The sequence below is a fragment of the Panulirus ornatus genome, chromosome 3 (assembly GCF_036320965.1).
Source record: "Panulirus ornatus isolate Po-2019 chromosome 3, ASM3632096v1, whole genome shotgun sequence".
NCBI lineage: Eukaryota > Metazoa > Arthropoda > Malacostraca > Decapoda > Palinuridae > Panulirus > Panulirus ornatus.
The window spans coordinates 26,084,502-26,105,219 of record NC_092226.1 but is presented as its reverse complement, the minus strand read 5'-3'; the positions used below and the strand labels follow the sequence as shown (position 1 = coordinate 26,105,219).

The 20,718-nt window shown below is 41.3% G+C and overlaps 1 protein-coding gene across 10 annotated transcripts in view; it reads right to left on the bottom strand.

The window, feature by feature from the left end:
- LOC139761399 (Fanconi anemia group J protein homolog) overlaps positions 1-20,718 on the bottom strand; it is a 1,968,572-nt gene that overhangs the window by 180,180 nt on the left and 1,767,674 nt on the right. For all 10 annotated transcript variants that reach the window (XM_071685544.1, XM_071685606.1, XM_071685598.1 and 7 more), the window contains one exon: positions 5,312-5,414. In XM_071685544.1, coding sequence (XP_071541645.1) covers positions 5,312-5,414 — 103 coding nt within the window. The remainder of the gene's footprint in view (positions 1-5,311; positions 5,415-20,718) is intronic.

The window sequence follows — 20,718 nt, the reverse complement described above, 5'->3', positions numbered from 1 at the left end:
CTACCTCGCAAACGCGGGAGACAGCGACAAAGTATAAAAAAAAAAAAAGAAAAAAAAAATATATATATATATATATATATATACGTTGATATGTATAGGTATGTATATTTGCGTTTGTGGACGTGTATGTATATGCATGTGTATGTGGGTGGGTTGGGCCATTCTTTCGTACGATCGCTAAGTGCTAATATTTCGTACCGTTATACATATATTGTTACGAACAGGGTGTATGTGCCCACATGTTCGTATATATGTATGGTGTGTCTTTGTGTATAGTGTGCCTTTGTGTAGGGTGTTGTTGCTATCGGCTCGGACCTCACTTCCCTGGCCGAGTTATTTGTCTTAGTAATCCTATTTTGAAAAATGTTTACCAGTCCTCCAGCACCCAAACCCTTATCAGTGGCGTCAGGTCAAGTCGTGGGGCCAGCTACGGGGGATGTCATCCCGTACGTTCGGTGCTGTTGTGACCAAGGGAACAAAGGAGTTTGAAGATGAGGGTCGGACCTTAGGCCTTCTCCAGCCAATCACGTTGGGATGAAGGCGTGACAATTAGTCTTCTGACCTATCAAGGGCAATCGTGTCATTCCGACCTATCGTAGCCATAGGTCGCGGGTCAAGGCGTGGCTAGCTGTTCCTGCCTTGCTGGTTCTTCACTTAAAAGGCTCAGACGATCGTCTGGGAGTCGATTCCTTCAGCAGTCCAGAGCAGTCCAGAGCAGCCACCGCTGCCCTAGATTGTAAGATGTTTGCTGTATCACGTCAGGTTTAGCTAAGTGTAACGATGATGTTTACTGTGTCACGTCAGGTTTAGCTAAGTGTAATATAATTGCCCAACGAATGTCTCGTGTCATGCTTTTATAGTCAACTTGTCATAAAGGAAAGATATCTCCTGGTTTGAAATCTTACCTGGGATGTTAACTCATGTTCAATGTTAAACTCATGTTCAAGGTTAACGTAAATGATTCATGCCTGATTTGTGTTCACCTTGTACATTTGAATTCTTTCATTATAGGTAATTCTAACCCTGGTGTTTGTTTTAATCCCACAACTTAAGATAGAGTTATCCTGAGTTGTGCAAAATAACAAATCAAACGTTCTTGCAAAGACAAGGATCAGTATGGTATTTGTAACATATATATGTTACTGACGACCTTGCCCGAATAAGTATTAAGTTCGTAACAATATATATATATATATATATATATATATATATATATATATATATATATATATATATATATATATATAAAAGCATTTACATTACATGCCAACTCACATATTAGTTCCTCAATATGATCCTCTTTTTGTTGTCCTCACGTCCAGTGGCACTGAGCACTGGTGGCTGAAACAGAACACTGCCACTAATCTAGCTGGTTCCAATCATGCTCGCCATGTTTGCTGGTATTTTATTATCAAAGCAAGATTTTTCACTTCCTTTCAGTCTTGCACGAATTGCCAGAATTGCATTTGCCATTTTTGTTTCCTTTGGGTTTCGTAAATTCCTTCTCACAATGTTGACTTCGGTTGGATGTTTTCTCAACTTCAGCATTTTAATGAAGCAGCATAATAATTGATATTGCAAATTCTGCCAGCACCTTGAATGGCTTTGAATATGACGTATCTCTGTTCTTGCTGACTTCACTCAAAACCAAGACAGTTAGAGTAACTTCTCTTACAAGAGGTATTAAATATTTCAAACACTATTAAGTGCATTAACACAGTAGGGACATATCGACAATTGACAGTTAGGTCATCTTTGTCAAATTGCTTTCTTTCACTGGTCACAAACTAAATGCACCTGTCCCTTAATGTTTTAGTCAGCTCCACTTCCTTCTTGAGCTGTCACCCTAATATGGTCTGTGCTTAAAGACATCTTCAGTTTTTCCCCCCAGAGGATGAAAATGAGACGTCGGCAAGACTACTCGCTGAACCAATGACCTTCTCAGCAACATAAAGTCACTCAGAAATTTTGTTGAATCTGCATCACTGGACTGAAGTGACTTTATTCACTCGTTGAACATGTTTAAAAAGGGACAACAAAACCTTTTCGCAGGCCAAGTTAGTGCCATCATTATCGAGTATTACAGTTCAGCGGTGCTGCACTTCTCACCGTAGCAAACAATATAAAAGTAAGCCTTCAGCCCGAGCCATTGCCTGTCAATTCCCTCAACAGCTGTTGCATTGGAAGGCCAGGGAGTTTCACGCATTAGAAGGCCAGGGACTTTCACAAGCTTGGGCTATCTTCATTGGGTCATGACTTACGTTAATTATATTACACACCTTGTAAGCTGCTTGTCTTGAATATGACCTAGAAAACCTGTTACATGTCTCACTTCTTAAAATTTACGAGCTTCTGCAGCAGCAGCTGACGTAGAGAGCTAGTGAATGACACAAACACACACATACACACCTTACTAATGAGACTTGGAACTTCAGCTCGAAAACTTCTCGTGCACTTCTTTGTTAACACCAATCATTCCACTAGCACTGTCAGTTCCAGTCTCTCTCAGAGAAGCCTAAATACCATTCGCAATACGTTCCCTTCAGATAGAAAAAAGAAGAAAGATTGATACAATTTTTGTTTTTTATGCCGTTTAAGTATATAATGACAATGCCCGGATATTCAATATCACTGATATTCGTGGATTCATCAAACAAAAGACTGTAGTAGTTGTTTCCAACGGCTTTCTTAACGCCATCCATAAAATGAATACAAAATGTTCTTAATCAAAACACTTCACTTTGCAGATTTGAACTGATGAAATTTTACTGTCAGCTTTCGCATAATCAAGTTAGTAAAGACGTGTGCTCATCAATAAATAATGCTATGCCCATTTCAGTCACTTATGCCTCACAAATGTTCTTGGTAGGTTGAAAGGGTAGCACAGACTTTAGCCAAAGATATTCTTCTGTATTTGTTCTATTTTTCTGGTTGCGGCATGAGCTTCAGCTCACTGAATCCAAAATTTGGAACATATTGGCAAAACCTATACTAACTTAGGTACGCTCCCGCCTCTGCATTTTTTCAATAATAAAATTTTTCAGTGCAAGATCATTCAACCACTATTTTCTGAACTTTAGTGTAAACTGAAGCTTAGGCATAGTGTTTTCATGTTGAAGGATCCAGTCACGGAGAAAAGTCCATATCAAGGACGGGCTTTAACGGAAATATTGAAAGAATTATGAAAGAAAAAAATATAAGACATGGGTAAGTATTTACTACTCATGGAGGAGGTGAAAAACCTGTCATCTGAAATGTGCCAGGTCATAGTTATAGGGAAAGACACGAGAAAGTAGAGTTCCAAAGCTTCGACGTGTAGGGAAAGAAGCAGTCATCAAAACAGCTCACCTTGAGTTGCTGATGGCCACACAAGCAGCTAGCTCTCGGAAGCAAAATTCAAAGTAATACCTATAGAAGAGGGAAAGAGAATCAACATTGCGGCGTAGGGCAAGGAGGTAAAGTTTTGAAGTTAGCCTGGGACAGTTCATAAGTCGGATCGCTTTCGATTCAACTCTGTCTAGTAAGGATCCAGAGCTAGAGCCACCCCAGACGTGAGAGTAGCACTCCATACAAGGACGAATCAGTCCTTTCTATAAACGGAGGAACTGTTTAGAAGAAAAAAGTTTTGACATATGAAAAGGGCAACCACTTAGAGGCAGACTTAGTGGTAATAAGGGGTTTCCAAGAAAGACTGAATGTTACAATAATACCAAGTATATCTATGAAGAAGTGGAATCACAGAACCGTCAAAGGTGGGACGAGAGCTGTGAGGAGACGGGCAAAAATTACGTCTTGGAGGCATTAAACCTAACAAGATTTTGTCTACTCCACTAAGATATCTTGGTCTAGTCTGAGTTTACTGAGAAAGCTGTGTCACGACTAGACGCACATCTAGAGAGAGAAAAGGGAGCAGAAGTGAAGGATATGGATGAATGCAGTGTTAAGTCGTCAGCGTATGAGTGCACTGGATTATTTGTGGAGAGAAAATTGTTGAAAAAAAGAAGAAAAACTGTAGGGGACAGGACAGAACCTTGACAGACACCGCTGTTGAAGGAAAAAAGGGGGAAGGCTGATCCATCAACAACCACAGAGACAGATCGGCCGGATAGGAAACTTAGATATGAAGGAGCAAAGCGAGGGAGGGTAGCTAAAAGAGGGACCTTTGAGATGAATCCCCCCGATGCCACACTCTGTCAAAAGCCTTAGATATGTCAAGGGGAACTACACACTGACTCCCCTAAAACCAGACATTAGTCAGATAGGAAAGAATATCACCAAGAGGATCTCACCTTACGGAAGCCATACTGGTGATCAGAGAGTAAACCGATTTTCGAAGTGTTTAACGATATGGGAGTTAAGGAGGGATTCAAACACTTTGGAAATGGTAATGTCAAAGTAATAGGACGATAGTTAGAGGATTCAGAACGGTCACCCTTCTTAGGGATGGGATATATCAATGCTGCTTCAAAAAAAAAAAAAAAAAGGCAGGCAAGCACAGCTGTAAGTTCAGAGGCCCTCTCTTTTAGTACGCGGGGATGGATGCCACTAGGACCATAAGCCTCGCTTGTGTCCACAGAATGAAGCGCTTTTCGGACAGTCTGAAAAGAGATTACGGGATGGGGCATAATTCAGATAAAGCCACAATTCAGTCCAATGACTCACGAAGCCAATCCACAAACTATTCGTTCTGGAAACTAAAAGCGACAAAAACTAAAGCAGTGCTGCAGCGAACAAGAATTGCGCAAGTGAATACGAAAATAGTATGGGGAGAGGCCGTACTATTTGAGCTTATATTTGACTAATTAATGCAGCTGCCAATTGGAAATTTTTATTTGAAATGTCTATCTTTCATTCAGCATATATATCTGTGAATTTTATAAACCATATCCAAACATCCGTTAAGCAAAATCGCTATAAACACGCGACAATGTAACTGGCCTGCTTAAAAAGAAACAAAAAAAGCTAGCCGCTAGAAAGCAAATTTCCCCGCCAACACCACCTCAAAATCTTTAGATTTAACGGAAATCCAGCTAAAGTGGCAACAATGGAATGCATTACTTACACTCTCAAACTGTTCGTTTTCAGTGTCTTATATTTCACATTTCCCTCTACTTCAAAGCCTTTTCCACTTCACAACAACTTTAAATTGATGGCAATGCTACACTCAAAATTCCACACTCCACATGACTTCTACACATTGTATGGACTCCATTAGAATACCAATTTCGTTCAATTCTATCATCAAGAAATCGCAAGTCTATAATATCAAATTTTACACAGTAATTACATGCACTTTACATGCACCTCCTACCTTTCGTGGGTCCACCAGATTACGGCATTCCTCATTCTTGTTGCGTAATTTGCTGACTCGGGGATGGATACAGGTGTGTTCCCGCGACGCCAATACCACCGACCTGAACACCAACATAAATATATACAAACATTAATACATGCGTTACAATAACACTTTATAAGTTATATATATATATATATATATATATATATATATATATATATATATATATATATATATATATATATATATTCCCTGGGGATAGGGGAGAAAGAATACTTCCCACGTATTCCCTGCGTGTCGTAGAAGGCGACTAAAAGGGGAGGGAGCGGGGGGCTGGAAATCCTCCCCTCTCATTTTTTTAAATTTTCCAAAAGAAGGAACAGAGAATTGGGCCAGGTGAGGGTATTCCCTCAAAGGCCCAGGCCTCTGTTCTTAACGCTACCTCGCTAATGCGGGAAATGGCGAATAGTTTGAAAGAAAAGAAAGAAAGATATATATATATATATATATATATATATATATATATATATATATATATATATATATATATATATATATATATATGGTGTGGGAGGCAAGTTGTTAGAAGCAGTGAAAAGTTTTTATCGAGGTTGTAAGGCATGTGTACGTGTAGGAAGAGAGGAAAGTGGTTCTCAGTGAATGTAGGTTTGCGGCAGGGGTGTGTGATGTCTCCATGGTTGTTTAATTTGTTTATGGATGGGGTTAGAGAGGTGAATGCAAGAGTTTTGGAAAGAGGGGCAAGTATGAAGTCTGTTGTGGATGAGAGAGCTAAGGAAGTGAGTCAGTTGTTGTTCGCTGATGATACAGCGCTGGTGGCTGATTCATGTGAGAAACTGCAGAAGCTGGTGACTGAGTTTGGTAAAGTGTGTGAAAGAAGAAAGTTAAGAGTAAATGTGAATAAGAGCAAGGTTATTAGGTACAGTAGGGTTGAGGGTCAAGTCAATTGGGAGGTAAGTTTGAATGGAGAAAAACTGGAGGAAGTAAAGTGTTTTAGATATCTGGGAGTGGATCTGGCAGCGGATGGAACCATGGAAGCGGAAGTGGATCATAGGGTGGGGGAGGGGGCGAAAATCCTGGGAGCCTTGAAGAATGTGTGGAAGTCGAGAACATTATCTCTGAAAGCAAAAATGGGTATGTTTGAAGGAATAGTGGTTCCAACAATTTTGTATGGTTGCGAGGCGTGGGCTATGGATAGAGTTGTGCGCAGGAGGATGGATGTGCTGGAAATGAGATGTTTGAGGACAATGTGTGGTGTGAGGTGGTTTGATCGAGTAAGTTACGTAAGGGTAAGAGAGATGTGTGGAAATAAAAAGAGCGTGGTTGAGAGAGCAGAAGAGGGTGTTTTGAAATGGTTTGGGCACATGGAGAGAATGAGTGAGGAAAGATTGACCAAGAGGATATATGTGTCGGAGGTGGAGGGAACGAAGAGAAGTGGGAGACCAAATTGGAGGTGGAAAAATGGAGTGAAAAGATTTTGTGTGATCGGGGCCTGAACATGCAGGAGGGTGAAAGGAGGGCAAGGAATAGAGTGAATTGGATCGATGTGGTATACCGGGGTTGACGTGCTGTCAGTGGATTGAATCAGGGCATGTGAAGCGTCTGGGGTAAAGCATGGAAAGCTGTGTAGGTATGTATATTTGCGTGTGTGGACGTACGTATATACATGTGTATGGGGGTGGGTTGGGCCATTTCTTTCGTCTGTTTCCTTGCGCTACATCGCAAACGCGGGAGACAGCGACAAAAAAAAAAATATATATATATATATATATATATATATATATATATATATATATATATATATATAAATATAAACATCAATAGCACAGTAACCAAGGCTCGCCTAACCTCAGTTACAAAGATAATCTACAACACATGAATTCCTGCATGGGTCATTAAAACACAAGAGAAAATCTACCTAATTATTTACAAAAGAAATATTACATGAATAACCTTTGCTAAATACAAAACAATAATCTCACAGGTCAATTTACAAAACAATAATCTCACAGGTAAATTTCCTTTCAAATACTAAGTGAAACCTTATTCATAACATTCCGTAAAAGATTGGCAAGGTACTTAAACTGTTCACATTAGGGAGTCTCATGTTAACACAATAACTAGTAACTCTAAGTCAGAAACTTTACTATAACAGTCATTTTAATAGTTCACATACTTTGACTGCCTTCGTCCATAAACTTCTCTATATACTAACCCTTAACACCAGCACTACTTTGTCACACTCCAAGTTCTGCTCCAAATCTAACTCCACATATTGATCTTAAATGTTGAGTATACTCATTACTCATTGTCGTGTTCGTTAAATGTAATAGTCTGCACACACAGACAGCAATGTTACTGTCCTTCATGGGCAAAGGATAGTTCTGTCAACACCGAGAGTCCGACTGATCCTGAACTGAACGGGGGACTTGAGGAGGGGGAGCCCGCCGAATACAGCCGAACTGAGCCTGTTCCAAAATTTTTCGAACATCTTCATTTCGATGAAAATCAAATACACGCAATATTTGTATTGTTTTCCTTGTTTTAATAGTCGATTAAATTTCCTAAATCACATGAACATTCTAATTAACGTTTGAATTTCCTCGTATATTGAAATAACACTAAGTTTGGCGCTAAATACAAAAAAGGCGCCGAAAAACGCGCTAAGACTCTAAATACGAAATTTAGGCGCTAGACCTAGCGCCTAAAGCGTTTAGTTGGCAATTCACTCGCCAACACTCAGATTCCTGTCAAAAATCCAAAATACTCTCTGCCAGGGATTCCCTATATCATTACAACAATCTATGACTCTTAATGCACCATATACAACGGTGTTCCACAACTCAGCCACATACCAGCTTTGATAACGGCAAAATTTCAACCACACGTAATGTAAGTGTAAAGGTTCCACACGGTATGTATGCATCCCTGGCTATCAACCTGCCGGACAGGTTCCCCTCCACCACGCCGCAGGCCTACCAACCTCAACCAGCTAACTTTCCTAATCAACATGTACACCTCGGTAAAGGTCTATATAAAAAATAAAAGGCCGCTTTGATATGCTTCATATCCTGGTTTTTCTCTTATGGAATCTTTCTTGATACTAGATTGAGGAATAATATGAACTCACAGTGTATGATTTTGCTTTACTGTCCTTTAAAACTATCTTTCGATATCAAGTAACTTGACATTATCAAGAGGGACAGAGAAAAAAAAAAAATTGTTAAATAATCATATCACCTTAAGATGTGGAAATTTAAGAAAATGTATTTTCATCGTTTAAAATACCAAATTTGTGAAGGTCTTGATATTGAGAGAAACATGTAGTGCACGCTACCTATTTCCGCCATTCTTTTCGTTTGGTTGGGAATGTAAACAATGAATTCAGATGTCTCAAGATACATAAGAATCTGTCTACGCAGAGAGATCTTAAAAACACTGATTAAGCTCTAAATTTACTTATGCTTCTAAACACAACCAACATACATGCAAAACTCGGATTAAGTTGGATTCGAGAGGCATGGCAACATTCACTAGAACGCATATCTAACATAAGAATGGGAATTTCTACACTCTACAAAGTTGTCTTGTTTCATTACAGCATTATTCGCTTTGTATTTCTACAAACGAACCGGATAAAGCTCAACAAAATTCGAACAAGCGCCAGTTGAATGTTTTTGATCAGAAAAAAAAATTTTCGTTTACTATTTGTAAGATCTTAACGAGTTTTACGAAAGCAATACTTAAGCTACCTACACCTGATTATGAGAGTAAAAACATAAAAATCAACAGTATATTACCTCATAATTTACCTCCACTGACAAGCCATTCACACTAAACGAAAACTTAAAATGAATGAAGTTACAAGAGCTACATCTAAAATACCACACCAATCAACCATATCTACAACCACACCAATCAACCATATCTACACATTGAAAAGATGATTTGCTAAAAAATTTCGTTTTGTGCCATATACAAAGGTGGCAGCCATTTTTCTTAAATGCCAAAATCTTAAAAAACTACATCATTCTTCTGTAACTAAAAATATGCTTACAAAACCATACAAAATGAACACATCATTCTTTAAGTAAGTCTTGCACACAGGCTCCATGTCATAAACCAGATGTCATCAATCTAAGCAGACCACGTGAGGCATAACCTGGTGATCAGAGAGAAGCTCTCGGGTTCATCATTTTTTTATCTTCTGCTTTCATTCCAGAAATGAATATGAAGCAAAATATCCTTCTATCTACATAGTGCAATGTACACGCATATCACTGGATATATATTTCTTGTGATATATACAAATGTCTTCAATAATGTCTACTGTGTGACTCCTTTGTATATCATACAGAGGGGCCCATTACATTACCTCCTTAATTCGCCGTTACATAGAACAATTGCTAGTCAGGGTTAATCATCATCAGACATTTGTTCTGTTCAGGAGTGTACGTCATGATCTCTAACTGATTCGTTAAACTTAGCAACTGATTCCCAGTTCCCTTTAATAGTCGTGATCACTTGTTAGTACTTATGTTACATTTACGACTAGAATAAATGCCGTAATATATTTTCATGTGTACGGTTTCCCTTGAGGTTTACATGTAGTGGCTGGCCGGCTTTCTTTCACTTTCATATCTTTTACGTAAACACTTAAGTAATCATACCAAGAAAACAATGAAGTCCCGCACCTCAGTAACCATACCACGAAAACCCTACAAGTTAGTAGTGAAAACCTAAACATCGAAGTCCAGCCTCTATCATAGAAAATGTAAGCGCTACAAGAGAAAACTAGGTACAAGCTATCAGTAACTATGCTGTTCATTAACAGGTTACAATGACGAGGATAAAAAAAGGTTTAAGGTTTGTAAAGGTGCAGGTGGTGAATGATGGTGGCTAATGTAATCTATGAAGGTTGCTCTTCCTAAGCTTAGCTAGGAACGATTAAAAGCCCTCGCCACTGCTCTCTGCAAAATTTCCCTCATGCTAAAATTTACGCTAATGTCGATGAGATCTTTCTGGTAGTCTTAGAATGATAAGACATCCTATATATCAAAACATTTCTAGAGAGGCAACAGGCCCGCAAAAATCAAATCGTTGAGATGCAGGAAGATGGTGTTTGTATGAAAGTCGCCCACAAATTTTAAACATACCAGAACTGGGAGGCTGCGTCCGGTCACACAAGGTGGGTAACGTCTGTTTACCAGTCATGGAGGAAGTAAGGACTCTCACCAACCCCACAGAACACTGTACAGGTTGTACATCACAATCCACAACTATCCTTCACAACCAATTCGCAACTCCCTATCGCTATCTCAAAGTTTACCGTCTTCCTTTGTTCATTCCCTTTCTTTCTCACTCTCAAACTCTCCCTCCTCCTCCTCCTCCGTATTTCAACATCAGTAAATACAGTGTTGCTCATGTTACATACCAGAGATTTAATCCTACCTACAGCATCATTAACAAACTGTGTGTAAATCATAATGACTTATATCCCTTGTGTGCTGCCGACATGAGCACACACAGGGCTCCTCCTACATGGTACCCTACCAACCATCCAGCCCCGCCCAGCCCACCATAAACTGTACGGCTGCCTGAGCCCTCGACCCACCCTATCACAATCGGGCATCAAGCCCACTCATTCCGACCCCAAGCCTATATACTCGACCTACACTAGGGTCAGTGTATTGTAAATGAGCCTAAACCATCCCCAGCCTGGGGACTGGCCCCGTGTCTTACCTAACCCACCTGACCCCAAAGTCTCAAGTGACCCACCAGACAACATAGGCTGACCCTGATTCTTTCCTGATCCACCAATATTCTCATAGCTCAGTCATGGCCCACAATTACCCTTACAGCTCAGCCACAGCCCACCATTACTCTCACAGTTCAACTTCACATGGCAGCACGACAGTACGACCCTTGGTATAAAAACTTGGCCTTTGATTCGACCCTTATGGATCAGATCCAAAATCCAGGTCATCGTACCAACGGCAGTGCCACTGCGTGCTCGAGGACCGTACCGACGCGTCGTATCCCTGGGGTTGAACGACTACGGGCAACGCAACATCTAATGAGGTAATACAGTAGTAACTAAGGTAGTTATACCTTTCTCAGAGAGCAGAAGCTTTACATCTTTTGTGTTCTGTCCCCAGGTATTTCACTTGCCCCTTGCTAGCCCACAGACATTCATTTCAACCTTTCGTCCAGCCTTTCAATTCGGTTTACTATCTAAAGTTTTACTGGTCGCTGAAAATGGATGTACCAATAACTTAAGAGAAAAAAAAAATATGTGAACTATTACATTCTTGTAACAGTAAGGAACCCGCGGTGTTGAAAGATGAGCTGGCCTAACTTCACTGGTGGCAAGGAGTGTTGGTGAAAAGTTTGGCCAACAGATGGCAGGAGCTTATGGTCATCAGGTGTTGAAGTACGGCCGGTGGGGGGAACCCACGCGCCACCACACTCGGTGTGGAGAGGCTGGGAGATGGGGCAAGGGCAGGGAGAGGACCTGAAGGGCACAAGGAAGTCAGGGAGGATGGCTTGGCAGGTTACAGGGGAAGACTAGAGTGGGAGGAGGAGATACATATGAAGAGAGAGGGAGGGAGGGAGGCATACAGGATCTGATCCCATGCACGTCCTGAAAGCCTGGAAAAATATTGGAGAACTTCATTTCATTCAGTAATACGACGAGTGCATCGAAACCATTATCCCGTATCCAGAACCATGTCCCACAGACCTTTCCATGATTACCCCAGCAGCTTCATATATATATATATATATATATATATATATATATATATATATATATATATATATATATATATATATATAGGTAGCGCAAGGAAACAGACGAAAGAAATGGCCCAACCCCCCCCCCCCCCCCATACACATGTACATACACACGTCCACACACGCAAATATACATACCTACACAGCTTTCCATCGTTTACCCCAGACGCTTCACATGCCTTGCTTCAATCCACTGACAGCACGTCAACCCCTGTATACCACATGACTCCAATTCACTCTATTTCTTGCCCTCCTTTCACCCTCCTGCATGTTCAGGCCCCGATCACACAAAATCTTTTTCACTCCATCTTTCCACCTCCAATTTGGTCTCCCTCTTCTCCTCGTTCCCTCCACCTCCGACACATATATCCTCTTGGTCAATCTCTCCTCACTCATTCTCTCCATGTGCCCAAACCATTTCAAAACACCCTCTTCTGCTCTCTCAACCACGCTCTTTTTATTTCCACACATCTCTCTTACCCTTACGTTACTTACTCGATCAAACCACCTCACACCACACATTGTCCTCAAACATCTCATTTCCAGCACATCCATCCTCCTGCGCACATCTCTATCCATAGCCCACGCCTCGCAACCATACAGCATTGTTGGAACCACTATTCCCTCAAACATACCCATTTTTGCTTTCCGAGATAATGTTCTCGACTTCCACACATTTTTCAAGGCTCCCAAAATTTTCGCCCCCTCCCCCACCCTATGATCCACTTCCGCTTCCATGGTTCCATCCGCTGACAGATCCACTCCCAGATATCTAAAACACTTCACTTCCTCCAGTTTTTCTCCATTCAAACTCACCTCCCAATTGACTTGACCCTCACCCCTACTGTACCTAATAACCTTGCTCTTATTCACATTTACTCTCAACTTTCTTCTTCCACACACTTTACCAAACTCAGTCACCAGCTTCTGCAGTTTCTCACATGAATCAGCCACCAGCGCTGTATCATCATATATATATATATATATATATATATATATATATATATATATATATATATATATATATATATATATATATATATATATATATATCCATTCATATATAGCTAGAGACTGAGTGTGAACGAATGTGGCCTTTGTTGTTTTTTCCTGGCGTTACCTCGCATGCGTGCGGGGGGAGGGGGGGGTGCCATTTCATGTGTGATGGAGTGGCGACGAGAATGGATGAAGGTAGCAAGTATATGTACATGTGTATATATGTATATGTCTGTGTATGTATACATTGAATGTATAAGTATGTATATGTGCGTGTGTGGGCGTTTCTGTGTATACATGTGTATGTGGGTGGGTCTGGCCATTCTTTCTCGTTTGGAGTGAAAAAGATTTTGAGTGATCGGGGCCTGAACATGCAGGAGGGTGAAAGGCGTGCAAGGAATAGAGTGAATTGGAACGATGTGGTATACCGGGGTCGACGTGCTGTCAATGGATTGAACCAGGGCATGTGAAGCGTCTGGGGTAAACCATGCAAAGTGTGTGGGGCCTGGATGTGGAAAGGGAGCTGTGGTTTCGGTGCATTATTACATGACAGCTAGAGACTGAGTGTGAACGAATGGGGCCTTTGGTGTTTTTCCTAGCGCTACCTCGCACACATGAGGGGTAGGGGGTTGTTATTCCATGTGTGGCGAGGTGGCGATGGGAACAAATAAAGGCAGACAGTATGAATTATGTACATGTGTATATATGTATATGTCTGTGTGTGTATATATATGTGTACATTGAGATGTATAGGTATGTATATTGTGCGTGTGTGGACATGTATGTATATACATGTGTATGTGGGCGGGTTGGGCCATTCTTTCGTCTGTTTCCTTGCGCTACCTCGCAAACGCGGGAGACAGCGACAAAGCAAAATAAATAAATAAATAAATAACATATATATATATATATATATATATATATATATATATATATATATATATATATATATCATTTATTAATTTATTTTACTTTGTCGCTGTCTCCCACGTTAGCGAGGTACCGCAAGGAAACAGACGAAAGAATGGCCTAACCCACCCACATACACATGTATATATATACACGTCCACACAGGCACATACATACCTATACATTGGAACGTATACATATATATACATACATAGACATACGCATATATACACATGTACATAATTCATACTTGCTGCCTTTATTTATTCCCGTCGCCACCCCGCCACACATGCTTTCCGAGATAATTTTCTCGCCTTCCACACATTTTTCAACGCTCTCAGAACTTTCACCCCCTCCCCCAACCTGTGACTCACTTCCGCTTCCATGGTTCCATCCGCTGCCAGATTCACTCCCAGATATCTAAAACACTTCATTTCCTCCAGTTTTTTTCCATTAAAACTTACCTCCCCATTGACTTGTCCCTCAACCCTACTGTACCTAATAACCTTGCTCTTAATCACATTTGCTCTCAGCTTTCTTTTTTCACAGACTTTACCAAACTCAGTCACCAGCTTCTGCAGTTTCTCACCCGAATCAGCCACCAGCGTTGTATCATCAGCGAACAACAACTGACTCACTTCCCAAGCCCTCTCATCCACAACAGACTGCATACTTGCCCCTCTGTCCAAAACTCTTGCATTCACCTCCCTAACAAACCCATGCATAAACAAATTAAACAACCATAGAGACATCACGCACCCCTGCCGCAAACCGACATTCACTGAAAACTAATCACTTTCCTCTCTTCCTACTCGTACAAATGCCTTACATCCTCGATACAAACTCTTTACTGCTTCCAGCAACTTGCCTCCCACACCGTATACTCTTAATACCTTCCACAAAGCATCTCTATCAACTCTATCATATGCCATCTCCAGATCCATAAATGCTACATACAAATCCATTTGTTTTCTAATTATTTCTCACATACATTCTACAAAGCAAACACCTGATCCACACATCCTCTACCACTTCTGAAACCACACTGCTCTTCCGCAATCTGATGTTCTGTACATGCCTTCATCCTCTCAATCAGTACCCTCCCATATAATTTCCCAGGAATACTCAACAAACTTATGCCTTTGTAATTTGAACACTCACCTTTATCCTATTTGCCTTTGTACAATGGCACTATGCATGCATTCCGCCAATGCTTAGGCACTTCACCATGAGCCATACATACATTGAATATCCTCGCCAACCAGTCAACAACACAGTCACCCCCTTCTTTAATAAATTCCACTGCAATACCATCCAAACCCGCCGCCTTCCCGGCTTTCATCTTTAGCAAAGCTTTCACTACCTCTTCTCTGTTTACCAAATCATTCTCCCTGGCCCTCTCAATACGCACACCACCTCGACCAAAACACTGTCATCTAACACATTCAACAAACCTTCAAAATACTCACTCCATCTCCTTCTCACATCACCACTATTTGCTTATATATATAATATATATATATATATATATATATATATATATATATATATATATATATATATATATTGTAGGAGGTTCTCAAGTTGCATGACCCTGTGGGACACCCTTGTACTGTCACTAAAGGTAATGGCGTGAGTAGACCTGGTGTTGGTGATACCATAGTGGGTGATCCTGGTGCTGGAAGTAATTCTAACACCTGGTGTTGGAGGGCAAGTCATTGCCAGGGGCAGGGCTCCCTGGGGTGGTGTGAAGAGAGGACGGGTCAGGGCTCTCAGGAATGATACAGAGGGCAGGCGGGCCAGGGGTAGGCTCACACACTAGGGAGAGGCCCTGCCACTGCCGGCACCACTTGGGCAATATTTACAACGTTTTTCCATTACTGCAAAATTTTGAGAGGTAGCGGTCGCCAGTGGGAGAGTGACCTCCCCTCCCTCTGCTCATCTCTCTCCCTCGTCTTTCCCGTCCTTTTCTTTTAGCAGACCCTATTGTTATTACTCAAATTAGAGAAAATATATAACAAAAGGAAAGCAAGCTGTCATATACTAGCGGCCACACACAGTTTCTTTCTGCCGTCATGAACTGTCTTACTTTCATTATCCCTGGGGATAGGGGAGAAACAATACTTCCCACGTATTCCCTGCGTGTCGTAGAAGACGACTAAAAGGGAAGGGAGCGTGGGGCTGGAAATCCTCCCCTCATTTTTTTTTTTCCCCAAAAGAAGGAACAGAGAAGGGGGCCAGGTGAGGATATTCTCTCAAAGGCCCAGTCCTCTGTTCTTAACGCTACCTCGCTAATGCGGGAAATGGCGAATAGTATAAAAGAAAAGAAAAAAAAAAAAAAAAAATATATATATATATATATATATATATATATATATATATATATATATATATATATATATATATATCGACCAACTCCTTATGGGTGATGAACAGCTGGATTGATTGTGGATCGACTGCCGCAACCAGGACTCGTTCGAACCTATGCGCTCGACACACACACACATACACACACACATGCTTGTGTGTGTGTGTGTGTGTGTGTGTGTGTGTGTGTGTGTGTGTGTGTGTGTGTGTGTGTATATATATATATATATATATATATATATATATATATATATATATATATATATATATATATATATATATATATATATATATATCATCCCTGGGGACACACACACATTCGTCATTTCCCGCGTGAACGAGGCAGCGTTAAGAACAGAGGATGAGCCTTAAACGAAATATCCTCATTTGGCTCCCTTCTCTATTCCTTCTTTTGGAAAATTAAAAACGAGAGGGGAGGATTTCCAGCGCCCCACTCCCTCCCCTTTTAGTCGCCTTTTACAACATGCAAGGAATACGTGGGAAGTATTCTTTCTCCCTTATCCCCAGTGAGTGTTCACAAGATGTAGGTAAAACCACAAGGAAAAGCAAAAAAATGACGGCGTCAAGCGCTTTCGTATAATTACATGGTCAAAACTGAGAACATAATAAGGGAAAGCATAATATACCAATAGTTAATGGACGGGGCCAGCAAATGAATGAAGAGACAGGCGAAGGTACGGGTCACCTGTGGCTTAATCCCTTCACCTGTTTCTTCATTCATTCGCCGGCCCCGCCCGGTAGCGGCCGGCTGGTATATTACATTCTGGTTCTGGTTCTCTCTACCTATGCTCAGTTTTGACAATATAATCATACGAAAGCGCCTGAAACGGCGTTTTTACCGTTCTCTTGGTGATACATGTGGTGAGAGGTGGTTTGATTGAGTAAGGAATGAAAGGGTAAGAGAGATGTGTGGTAATAAAAAGAGTGGCTGAGAGAGCAGAAGGTGTGTGTTGAAATAGTTTGGACACAGGTGAGGAAAGATTGACTAAGAGGATATATGTGTCTTGAGGTGGAGGGAAGAAGAAGCGGGAGACCAAATTGGAGGTGGAAGAATGGAGTGAAAAAGATTTTGAGCGATCGGGGCCTGAACATACAAGAGGGTGAAAGGCGTGCAAGGAATGGTGTGAACTGGAACGATGTGGTATACCGGGCGAGCTCTCAATGGATTGAGCCAGGGCATGTGAAGCATAAGGGGTAAACCATGGAAAGGTCTGTGGGGCCTGGATGTGGAAAGGGAGATGTGGTTTCGGTGCATTACACATGACAGCTAGAGACTTAGTGTCTGTTCCTGGCGCTGCCTCGCTGGAGGGATGCTATTTCGTGTGTGGCAGGCTGGCGACGGGAATGGATGAATGGCAGCAAGTATGGATATGTATATGTGTGTATATGTATATGTCTGCATATGTATATGTATGTATATATGTGTATGTGGATGGGTTGGGTCATTTCTCGTCTGTTACCTTGCTGACGCGGGAGACGGCGGTTAAGTATAATAATATATATATATATATATATATATATATATATATATATATATATATATATATATATATATATATGAGAAACTACAGAAGTTGGTGACTGAGTTTGGTAAAGTGTGTGAAAGAAGAAAGCTGAGAGTAAATGTGAATAAGAGCAAGGTTATTAGGTTCAGTAGGGTGGAGGGACAAGTCAATTGGGAGCTAAGTTTGAATGGAGAAAAACTGGAGGAAGTGAAGTGTTTTAGATATCTGGGAGTGGTTTTAGCAGCGGATGGAACCATGGAAGCGGAAGCGAGTCTCAGGGTGGGGGAGGAGGCGAAGGTTCTGGGAGCGGTGAATAATGTGTGGAAGGCGAGAACATTATCTTGAAGAGCAAAAATAGGTATGTTTGAAGAAACAGTGGTTCCAACAATGTTATATGGTTGCGAGGTATGGGCTATAGATAGGGTTGTAAGGAGGAGTATGGATGTGTTGGAAATGAAATGTTTAAGGACAATATGTGGTGTGAGGAGGTTCGATCGAATAAGTAATGAAAGGGTAAGAGAGATGAGTGGTAACAGAAAGAGTGTAGTTGAGATCAGAAGAGGATGTATTGAAATGGTTTGGTCACATGGAGAGAATGAGTGAGGAAAGATTGACAAAGAGGATATATGTGTCACGAGGTAGAGGGAACGAGAAGTGGGAGACCAAATTGGAGGTGTAAGGATGGGGTGAAAAAGATTTCGAGCGATCGGGGCCTGAACATACAGGAGGGTGAAAGGCATGCAATTGGAACGATGTGGTATATCGGGGTCGACGTGCTGTCAATGGAATGAACCAGGGCATATGACACGTCTGGAGATAATAGAATGTTTTGTGTGGCCTGGATATGGAAAGGGAGCTGTGGTTTCCGTGCATTACACATGAAAGCTAGAGACTGAGTGTGAACGAGTGTGGCCTTTGTTGTCTTTTCCTTGCGCTACCTCGCGCGCGCGGGGGGATGGGGGTGCCATTTCATGTGCGGGGTGGCGACGAGAATAGATGAAGGCAGCAAGTATGAAAATGTACATGTGTATGTATGTATCTGTCTGTGTGTGTGTATATATATATATATATATGTATACATTGAAATGTATAGGTATGTATATGTGCGTGAGTGGGCGTTTATGTATATACATGTGTATGTGGGTGGGTCAGGCCATTCTTTCGTCTGTTTCCTTTTGCTACCTCGCTAACGGGGGAGGCAGCGAATAAGTAAAATAAAGAAAAAAAAAATATATATATATTCCTCACGAAATGTGCCTAACATCTACTCCTCAACAGCTTTCCATTTACCCTGCCTACACAACCCTGCAACATCTCACTTCATAACTTGTGGCACTGGTTGGGGACCATGGCTATTTCATGATTCCTCCAGGAGTCCCATAACAGGGGACCCTGAGTCTTAAAGTTCATGGCAGTCATAGGAGGTGAATCGGTTACTGTTTGCAGATGTCACAGCTTTGATGGTAAACTCCAAAGGAAACTCCAGAAGCTGCTGAGAGAGAGAGTTTGGGAGCGTACGAGAAAAAGTTGCGATTACACATGAACAAGAGTTCGGTAATGTAGTGCAGAAAGGGTGAGAAAGGATGCTTTGTGTGTGGGATGGTATGGGGAAGGCCTGAAGGAAGTGGGGTACTTTATGCACCTGGGAGTGGACGTGATAGCGGATGGAACCATGAAGGCTGGAAAGATTCATCGCGACGAAGGAAAAGATACACCCTGCATGTGGAAGGAGAGATCAGTTTCTATAAGGTCAAGGATTGGGATGTTTGAAGGTACGCCGGTCCCGACAGTGTTGTACAGATAAAAGTTATGGGCCTTGAATGCAACAAGAAAGAAAAATGGTTGTGCGTGTTGGAAATGAAATTCCTGAGGACGATGTTTAGTGTGAGGCAAGTTGATTGCGTAAGGAATAAAAGTGTGAACAAGACATGTGGTAGCAAGCCTAGTCTGAATGGGGCCGATCAGGGTGTGTTGGGATGATCTTAGAGCTTGGGACGTGATAAGCTAAGAAACACCGACTAAGAGGATCAAAGAGGAAAGCATGGGGAAGGAGTAGACTGAGAAATAGATGGAAGGATGAAATGAAGAAGGCTTTGGGGCATCGGGGCTGAAAATTCGGGACGGGGTAGAATCCTGCACTAAGCAGAATCATCTAGATTGATGAGGTAGACGAGGGGTAACACGCTACATATATGCCGAACCAGCAGACACAAGTAGCTGTCAAAGCAAAACACGGCGTAGGCTGTGGGGTTAGGCTGTGGATGGTAGACTCTGGTTTCGATACATTATGAGGGAGGATTTTTCTTATACTGGACTGAGTTATTCAATTGGGAAAGCAGTTGAAGCATACTTACTTAAGAGAATATGATGCATAATTACGAACCTAATAAGAGAGGAGTATGTAGTTCTAACCTTTAGAATGTTATTACCAAAATAATGCAAAGGAGAATGATCACTTGGTATTCGACAAATATATGCAGAAGATAATATCACAGAGGAAATCTCTTCATAAGGCACAGAGAACCATGGAGATTATGATTATCAGATATATGGACGTAGGAATGGTGATATGCAGAGGGAAAACTAATGCTATATTTAACGGGAGACCTTACTGATTTGATGTTAAAGGATGATGGCCATCAAACAGCATGAATACAGAGATTTCGGCATTTGGCTTTAAAATCTGATAAAGGAAGGATAACGAATGAGGAGGTAGAGTACCTTAAAGAGGAGTTAGCGAAAGTGGACAAGGTGGTAACATGTTTGACCCAAATCTATTGGCACCTCCCCTAGAGTCCTGAAGGAGCCATT